Source organism: Pieris brassicae, chromosome 4, assembly GCF_905147105.1.
Source record: "Pieris brassicae chromosome 4, ilPieBrab1.1, whole genome shotgun sequence".
NCBI classification, from domain to species: Eukaryota; Metazoa; Arthropoda; class Insecta; order Lepidoptera; family Pieridae; genus Pieris; species Pieris brassicae.
In genome coordinates this window covers 20,857,097-20,866,917 of record NC_059668.1, presented here as the reverse complement: position 1 = coordinate 20,866,917, position 9,821 = coordinate 20,857,097, and the positions used below count along the sequence as shown (strand labels likewise).

Genomic DNA, 9,821 nt, shown 5'->3' with positions numbered 1-9,821 from the left:
TGAATATAAATCAACATGGTGATGAAAACATAGCATGAATTTCACATAAATAATGACAAATGATTATAGTAATTCATGTAATCATAATGATGATTTTAATATCATTAATGCATTAATAATGATACTACGTTAAGTATTAGAAAAATCATCACATTAATTAGGAAAAATGATTATCGTATCCACACTAATCGTGCAATTATAATGATGATTTTTATCTCATTAATGCTTTAATGATGAAACTACGTTAAGTATTACATAAATCATCACATTAATTATGAAAAATGATTATTGTATCTACACTAATCGTGCAATTATAATGATTATTTTCATAATATTGATGCATTAATGATGAAATTACGTTAAGTATTAAAAAAATAATCACATTAATAATGACAAATTATTATAGTTATTCATGTAATTATAATGATGATTTGTATCTCATTAATGCATTAATGATAAAATGACGTTAAGTATTACATTACTTATGAAAGATGATTAGCATATCCACACTAATCGAGCAATTATAATGATTATTTTTATCTTATTAATGCATTAATGCTGAAATTACGTTAAGTATTACAAAAATCACCATATTAATGACGAAAATTCATTAGCATATCAACACTAATCATGCAAACAGATAACAATTTTTCTAACTCATTAATAGATCAATGATGTAATTAAAAGCAATTGCGTAAAATAATCATTACAATAATGATGAAATGGTATCATAAATTTAACATTAATAATGTATCTAAAGTTAATTTATACTCATCAATGACACAAATATCAAAATCAAAACTTTTGCGTAAATTATAGAAAAAATATCAACAAAAATCATACTTAATATTTATATAACAACACCGCTCCTGGTAATAATTTTCGTCTGATCTTTCTTCTCTTCGTGTTTCGTCTGTATTTTCTTCCACGTATCGCCGAGGGCTTTGCTGAAGTGGTCGTCGACGCCTTGCTCCGGTTTCTTCGTCTGCAACTGCCGCCAGGTGTCGCCAAGCGCTTTGGCAAAGTGATCGTCTACTGAAAGGCTGGGGTCGTCGACGTCCATGGCGATTATTTTCGTCGTTTTCGGTTCGTCCGCCTTGAATTGTATGGGACTGCTCGCCCGGTCCTTTGTGTTCGGTTTGGGACCCGGTTGAGCGCCATCTGTATTCTTTTTTATGAGATTCATGTAATTGTCGCCGAGGGATCGACGGAAGTGTTCTTCTATAACTGTATCGCACATTGATAGGGAATCTGTGGACGAATTATTGATTAAGAAAACGGATATTTAATCGCACATTGATAGGGAATCTGTGGACGAATTATTGATTAAGAAAACGGATATTTAATCGCACATTGATAGGGAATCTGTGGACGAATTATTGATTAAGAAAACGGATATTTAATCGCACATTGATAGGGAATCTGTGGACGAATTATTGATTAAGAAAACGGATATTTAATCGCACATTGATAGGGAATCTGTGGACGAATTATTGATTAAGAAAACGGATATTTAATCGCACATTGATAGGGAATCTGTGGACGAATTATTGATTAAGAAAACGGATATTTAATCGCACATTGATAGGGAATCTGTGAACGAATTATTGATTAAGAAAACGGATATTTAATCGCACATTGATAGGGAATCTGTGAACGAATTATTGATTAAGAAAACGGATATTTAATCGCACATTGATAGGGAATCTGAGGAAGAATTATTGATTAAGAAAACGGATATTTAATCGCACATTGATAGGGAATCTGTGAACGAATTATTGATTAAGAAAACGGATATTTAATCGCACATTGATAGGGAATCTGTGAACGAATTATTGATTAAGAAAACGGATATTTAATCGCACATTGATAGGGAATCTGAGGAAGAATTATTGATTAAGAAAACGGATATTTAATCGCACATTGATAGGGAATCTGTGGACGAATTATTGATTAAGAAAACGGATATTTATCGTTTTGATTTAACATAAACTAGACAATATACTACCTTGGATTGTATATACTCTGGGTTCGATAACCAGAACAATACCACAACATATGAAGAAACAAAGCCTTGTCTTAAAAATGATTCAGGCCTAGAAATTTACAGACAAACATTTTGCATTACAGAAAAATATTCAAGTAGTTAAGTTTATCCGAATATAAAGAAATGTGATTATTAAATATATTATGATGATTGAATATATGATTATTAACATATATTATTTAGAATAAAATAAGTAACAAGAAGAATACCGTCGTTAAGAAAAAAATACAAAAAACATAAGCGATCATGTTCTTTAATTAATTTTTAAACGAATTTGATAATTATTTAAAGATAATTTTAAATCCTATTCAAATCAAACATTAGTAACAACTTTAATAAATTAATGTATATAAAAAATGCATCGCAAAGTGTTGCTAAGCCCAAAATCTATAGCTGGACTGATTGTTTTTTATTTTTTTCCATGAAAACCTGAAGGTTTCGAGAGAGAAAAATTAGAAACATATCATAATTTTTCTTTTTAATATTTAGTTTTTTCTTCCGGAAAAGCGAACAGTCTGGTAGCAATGTAAAATGTTCCATAAGTTGGTACTTAAAACGTAGCTTAAGTAAAAAATCAAAGGCGAAACGAAGTTTGCCTGGGCTGTGAATAATATAATCTTAAAGATTTCTTACCAGGCGGAGGTTCGCTAGTCTTAATAACACTAGGGCGGGTGTAGGGCGGTGCTGGGCGACTGCGCAGACGCATATCTATCGGAGCCTCCGGTTTGCCCGGGTACTCAGGGGGAGCTGAAACACAAATAAACTTCATTAATATAAATGTAATTTTTTTGAATTTGTTAAAAAATTCGTTGGCTTCGTAACGTTACGGAGTGGACTGATATGGCAACTGCGGACGAGTTGCACCTGCCACGGGACTGGCCAACTGAAACCTGTTCCTTAAATAGAATCATACTAAGCTAGATAATCGCGCATACAAATAATAAATCTTATTCTATAGAAGCGGTGTTGGCTTTCGCGTGCGACTCTCATCCCTGATGATGTTAGGTTTCAACCTAGACTGTGCACCCATGGTCTTACTATGTTTGCACAACACTTGCTCATACGGTGAAAGAAAATTCGTGAGGGATATCATATTTAGACCCAAAAAATCGATCGTGTATAAGGCACTACTTGGCTATTAAGATGATGAATGAAGAAAAAAATGAGCACGAAACATTTGATGATGAAGGAAACGGTTTATTCTATTAAAGTAAATTTAGATTTAAGAAAATACTTTCTAAATTTGTTAAGAAAAGTAAGCTTTATAGCTTACACCATAATTTTGTTGTTTTTATCAGTTACAATAATAGTCCCTATAAAATTACACAATACACAAGATAAAGGCGATATGCATATTCAAGAACAAACATAAAACATAGTAAAAAGATATATATGTATTTTTAGTTTATCTTGTGTATGATGCAGCCAACTAGCTTAATTAGCCGTTTAAATAGCGGCCTGAAAGATCGATGATGTTAAATTATTTGCCTAGCCTGTTGACTGTACATTTAAATATAATTCTACTTTCTGCCACTCTCACTCTCCTAACTGTCAATATGGCGTCCGAAAACTAGAAATTTGATGTTATTTTCCAAAGTTTTCATGACATCCACAAGTACAATTGAAGAGTGTAACGACAATAATAATGTGAATGTGACTTAAGCAATTTTAAAAGAAATATTTTGTATATCATATGTTTTAACATTTTTTTATTTCTGCCAAACAATGACTGTATCGTACGAAAACGTTGTAACAAACGCTTCGGCTGAATATCTTTCAGGCCGTTAGTTAAACGACGCCGTTTGGTTAAAAGGCTAGGCTGTTAATTAAGCTAGTTGGCAGCGACATATACATTTAAACTGTCTTTTTAAAGTGAAACTTCTTTAGGAGCATGAGTGTAATTTTACGGATGAAACGTCACGAAGATGTGCAGGGTTTTTGTAGAAGAAAAGGGAGACTGATTGAGACCGATTGAGAGAGAGTGAGAAACGGAGATCGAGAAAAAATAATTTATTGGTTGATGTATTCGTTTTTTAGTTATATATTAGAACTTTAGATGGCAATTTTGTCGCATAACGTCTTGTGCAGTGAACGCAGATTTTTATTTATTTATATTATCATTAGCACGTATACAGTGTGTAAATAGTGTGAATATAGATACACAAATATATAGAGTGATCATATACTAGTCCATGATTATCTATTGGGGCTTTTCGTAAGTAATAATTAATTTACAAAGGAGTTTCACTTCTGACATGTGTACTTTGTAGGCACAAACTTTTTTTGTTACATTTATCTTTACCTAAATTGTCATACATTCATAGATATCGTGATGTGTTAAACTTGAATAGATAAATAAATAAATTATGATGAAAAATATAATAGAAATGAGAAGCCAAACATAGGTTTATTAAAAATTTAAATCTCTTTTTTTATTAGTAATTTATTTATTAAACGAAAAGTGAATTTTGATGGACGTTTTTTTAGCGTTTAGATTCCTTTTGGAAATAATTTCCATCAAATAAAGTTACCAATATTTATTAATTTTATAAAATGTGATTCATATTATGGAGATATATGGTATAAAATTACCTTTTCCAAGAAGTGTGAGGTTCGCTGGTGCGTCGTCTGCCTCATCTGAGAATTCTCCGTCGCTGTGCCGCGTCCGGACTATACTCGGCGTGGTACGCTTTTCATTGAAGGATTGCGATCGAAGAGCCATTTTGCAGCTATCTCTGAAATATCAAAAACATATTGTTAAGTGTTTTCTTACTAATATATACAGCCTTTACTGTACTGTCAAATGACAACGTGATACATGTGTTATTGAGTGTTATCTGTATAATATCACTTTTAAAGGCGTTATAAATCATTATTTATATTTAAAAAATCGGAATTAAAAATATAAATTTGTATACTGCGTCACAGATAAGTCGATTCGACTTTTCGAAAACAATTGGTCTTCGCCTGTCTAGGCTTAGAGATTAACTTCATAGGACCATAATCTATACTAATATTATAAAGAGTATTTTTGTTATGTTTTCACACAAAAACTTTTGGTCCGATTTCATCATGAAATAATTTTTCTGCCACAAAACAAAACTACGTCAAATTTTGTGTATAGGGAAGTTATATTTAGAGCAGTGTTGGCCTAGTGGCTTCAGCTTGCTACTCTCATCCCTGAGGTCGTGAGTTCGATTCCCGGCTGTGCACCAATGGATTTTCATTCTATGTGCGCATTTAACATTAGCTCGAACGGTGAAGGAAAACATCGTGAGGAAACCGGCTTGCCTTAGACCCAAAAAGTCGACGGCGTGGGTCAGGCACAGAAGGCTGTTCACCTACTTGCCTATTAGATTAACAAATGATCATGAAACAGATACAGAAATCTGAGGCCCAGACCTAAAAAGGTTGTAGCGCCATTGATTTATTTAATTTTTAAATTTACTAATGTCGGTCATTCTACGTAAATAATGTTACGAAATTCAATGTATTAGAAATATATTTGTTGTAAATGAAAATCTTTATATTGATTAGATTATGAATGTAAGTGTGTTGATAAGAGACGAGCTACGCTGTACTAACCTGCACTGGTCACGACATACGCACTACACTCGTGTGTGTTGCACTACAGTTACACTCATGTCTCACACTCAATTAAAAAAAGACTGTTTAATTTTGATCTACCCTACATGTTTAGTTATTATGATTTAATATCAACTTTCGCCAGATATTGGATTTTTGAAGTATGTTATTTAATTGATACCTATTTAAGTACCTAAAATGTTTTGTTTTTTAAGAACTTTGTTAAGAAGATTAAGTATTAATATATAGAAAAAAAGGGCGTTCATACATGTTAAATGTAGATTTAAGACTTTTTGCTTAATAAAAAAATGTGTATCTAATAACCTGAAAGGAACTAATTAAACATTAAGAAAACTTAATCAAATAAAACTTTTATAATAACAATTATATATTGGGGCATTGGCAGTATAAAATATGCGTATTAGTGTATCAATAATCATAAGTTACGTAGAAAAATTGATGTTTGCTTTCGTGTTCACAGATCATACGGACTGGTGCGACGCCATCTTGATTAAGCCTTTTGGCGGGTTTTTTAGATGTCATCATTGACACATGATGTAACACCTAGCCTAACTTAACATGAATAAGTAATTTAAGCCTTACCTAATTTACCTACCTAATTAGAATATTTAACCTAAGAAAGTGTCCAAAAACACTACATACAGTCTCTATTAAGGGAAAGACACTATGTTCTATAATAAATTTAATAATAACAACTTATAGATTATATACTAATAAATAATCGGATTCCATTAAAATAATAAAAATTGTATATATACATACTACATATAATACATCTTACGTAACAAGTATAAATACGTATATAGCACATTTGGAACACAAATTCCACTGTATTATATATAATATTTTTCGTATATTTTACACAACACAGGCGGCCTGATAGTTCGCCATTATTTGGGCAGACTACACTTCTATTTTCCTAATGTTCTTACTGCTCTGTTAGCAATAGCCTTCTGAATGTCCGAAGTAAATAAATCTCCACATTCTCCCGGTGAGTTTCAGGGTTTATTCAGTAGTTTTATATACCTTATTATGGCACTAAATAACCTATGTACCTTGGTCTATATTCGGGAAGGCGAGTGCGTCTCTCCCTCCGCCATTTGCCGGTAAGTTCTTTAGGCTGTTCGCGCGGCGTCTCGGGCGAAACAGTACGGTCTCCCTCCGACTCACCACTGGAGGCAGTACTTGGCGTTTCTGTAAATAAAATCACGACACGGCTTTATTATTTAAATTCAATCATTTGATGTATGACACGGTAGTTGTTTTTATGATATTTGACTGGCTTTGTATACTGGTGTATGAAAATCTCGGTTTGAGCGCTACCAAATGTGTCAAACATCTTATAGAATTCACAGCTTTTAAGTAGGATATCGTTTTATAATTTATAATATTTTGGATGTGGACGTAACATATACAAAGTATTCGATTGTCTTTATCTATTCTTTAACAATTGCTAAATAATTAGTTAACATTATAAAGGCATTATCAATACATAATGCGTTTTATAAGCCTTTCTACTATGTATGTAAATGGGTATACCAAACAACATAACATATTTTACATATCAAGAGGTAAGAGACAAATTATAGAATAACACGCACTACGACGCCTACTGAGAAATATTGTTTGTTAAATCAATTATTAAATCGTGATTAATTAAAAAAAAAATCATACCCGCACACACTTCTGTTTTGAGTTATTATACCAAAAACTAATTTCTAACACTAATTAACATGATAAATCTTTTGTTAACATAGCTTTTACACACTGAAAATACATAGCTTCAATACAGTAAAAAAGTGTTTTCTTTCAATTATAAATCTTATACCTGTACATTTATATTCAGCAGATCAAAGCAAGGGAAGAGATTCCAATTATATACGCTAGCTAGGTTGGAACCCGCAAGGAAAGCGGAAAATACGGGGCTCGTCTAGGGGTTATAGGAAATTAAATCCAGTCACATATATATTCCCGTTTGACACGAAAGTGCGTGTGGGCAAAATCAAAAATAACATTGCCGACTTTAAGGCCCAAAATGTATCTCTAATTTCGTTAATGTTTTAATATAAATTAAAGAAAGCAAATCATATATCTTAAAAACACTGAAATTAAAATTAATAAATAAATTATTTCGATATATAAAATCACGAGGTAGGCTTATATACTTTAAGGAGATAATAAAAAAATCTTCATAAAGGTTATCATAGGTTCATAAAAAAAATCACGAATACCTTTATGCGCGGGAGCAATCCAAGGCTGCCATAGAGGCAAGTTAAACTTAGGCGATTGAGGTGGCTCCATGAAAGGGACACTTAAAGTCCAAGACAACAAGTATTCCATCATCACTCAACACATTGTACAAAAATATAGAAATTGGAGCACGCCATCGGCGTCTCTACACAGGTAACACTGAAGGTCGACTGAATAAAAAACTGGAAGAGATTACATTGGAATAAATAAATGAGATGAACAAAAAACCAAAATGGAAAAAAACGTACATCCACGCGGCCGGACGTTGCGGCGCTTCCTTCGTTCTACAGGCTGTTCTTAAAAGCTTTAATTAAAGACAGCTTTATGTGCTGTAGGTCCATACCTTGGAGAAACCCTTGGATTTGGGAACTGGTAGAAAATTTACATTAGAATTATTCCTCAAATATTGACGTACCTATGTGTAATATTAACAATTCAAATTTTGTTTGGTTCTATATTTTAGATGTTTTTTAGAATTAAATATTTTAATTATTCCACAAGCACTTTTTGGACTTAAAAGCTTTTAAGCTTAAAAGCGTGGAACCTTTAGATTTGGGACTTGGTAGAAAATTAGAATTGATATATTACCAAAATATATTATTATTTTGATATAAATATTTCAGATTCAGACAATTGATTATTTTAATAAAGCCTTAATACACCACGTAATTGTTATATTGTATTGTATTGTTTTATTTATCATTTATATTGTTATTATACTGGGAAGTGACAAATCGTGTGACACAAAGGAATTTATTAATACTGTCAACGCTGAATTTTGTAATCGGCCTTGTTTCGGACTTGTATTATTTATGTGACCGTTATATCTTCATACAGTAAGTTATATTTGGGCACATTCTTGTTTGAAATTCAGCTGTTACCATATAGGATTTTGTGTATGAACATAGCAAGACACAGTTTTAGCTGTATGTGAGTATTGGCATACTCAGCGACTATTATCTAAGGTGAGTTCAAACCCTGTGCACCAATGGACCAATTCGGTCCCAAATGTGACAAAAAAAATCATTGGCGCTACAACCTTTTTAGGTCTGGGCCTCAGATTCTGTGCCTGACACACGCCGTCGATTTTTTGGGTATAAGGTATGCCGGTTTCCTCACGATTTCCTTCACCGTTTGCACGAATGTTAAATGCGCATATAGAAAATCCATTAGTGCACAGCCGGGGATTGAACCTACCACCCCAGGGATAAGAAACCATGCTGAAGCCAATAGACCAACAGTGCCCAAATGGGACACAAAATGTACCTCGTCCGAAATACCTGCATAATTCCGCAATGTTTCGGGTTTTATATAACTATGACACCAACTATGAGAATATTGATATTTTCCACCTCACCATAGAAGATGTGAGGAAGTTTTGGCGGCGGGAAGACTCTGATTTTGTTTAAGTAGTAATTTTAAAAAATTAAGTATTATTTGTTGCTTCAAATGTTACATTTTTTAAAAATATATTTTGTCCATTAATGTTAAAACTTAATTGTTTTCTGATACATATATATTTTTAATCTATGTAATCTGGTTTGGCTTTTTGTATTGTCTAAGTTTTTTGTTTTATAATATGTATGTTAGCTGTCAGATTCCTAATAATTACATAAATAAATTCCGCTGTCACACATAGAACGCTGAACCTACTTGCCTATTACTTAATAGATAATGTTAATTACTATTATAATTAATTAAGGCAATAATAAGAACAAACACCCTTTATATTGTATACATCAACCTGTTGGCTCCATTCATGAAAGTGCGTGTGCGCAGGGCGCGGGGATTAATGAACGCTCTCTTCACGTCTCCCTTCCATCGCCAATACAGCCTTAACCGTTACAAAAATTTAATTTAAAACTCTATTCCCAACTAATAGGATCTATATTCGTTTGTCGGATATAACAATCGTGGC

General features: G+C 32.5%; 1 protein-coding gene across 1 annotated transcript in view; it reads right to left on the bottom strand.

Moving 5' to 3' along the window:
* Positions 1 to 470: 470 nt before the first annotated feature.
* The window catches only part of LOC123708303, a 33,284-nt gene continuing 23,933 nt past the window's right edge, over positions 471 to 9,821 (bottom strand). Inside the window, exons 3-6 of the mRNA XM_045658970.1 lie at positions 6,709 to 6,847; positions 4,640 to 4,782; positions 2,681 to 2,794; positions 471 to 1,251 (exon numbers count right to left, since the gene is read on the bottom strand). Coding sequence (XP_045514926.1) covers positions 851 to 1,251; positions 2,681 to 2,794; positions 4,640 to 4,782; positions 6,709 to 6,847 — 797 coding nt within the window. The 3' untranslated portion in view covers positions 471 to 850. The remainder of the gene's footprint in view (positions 1,252 to 2,680; positions 2,795 to 4,639; positions 4,783 to 6,708; positions 6,848 to 9,821) is intronic.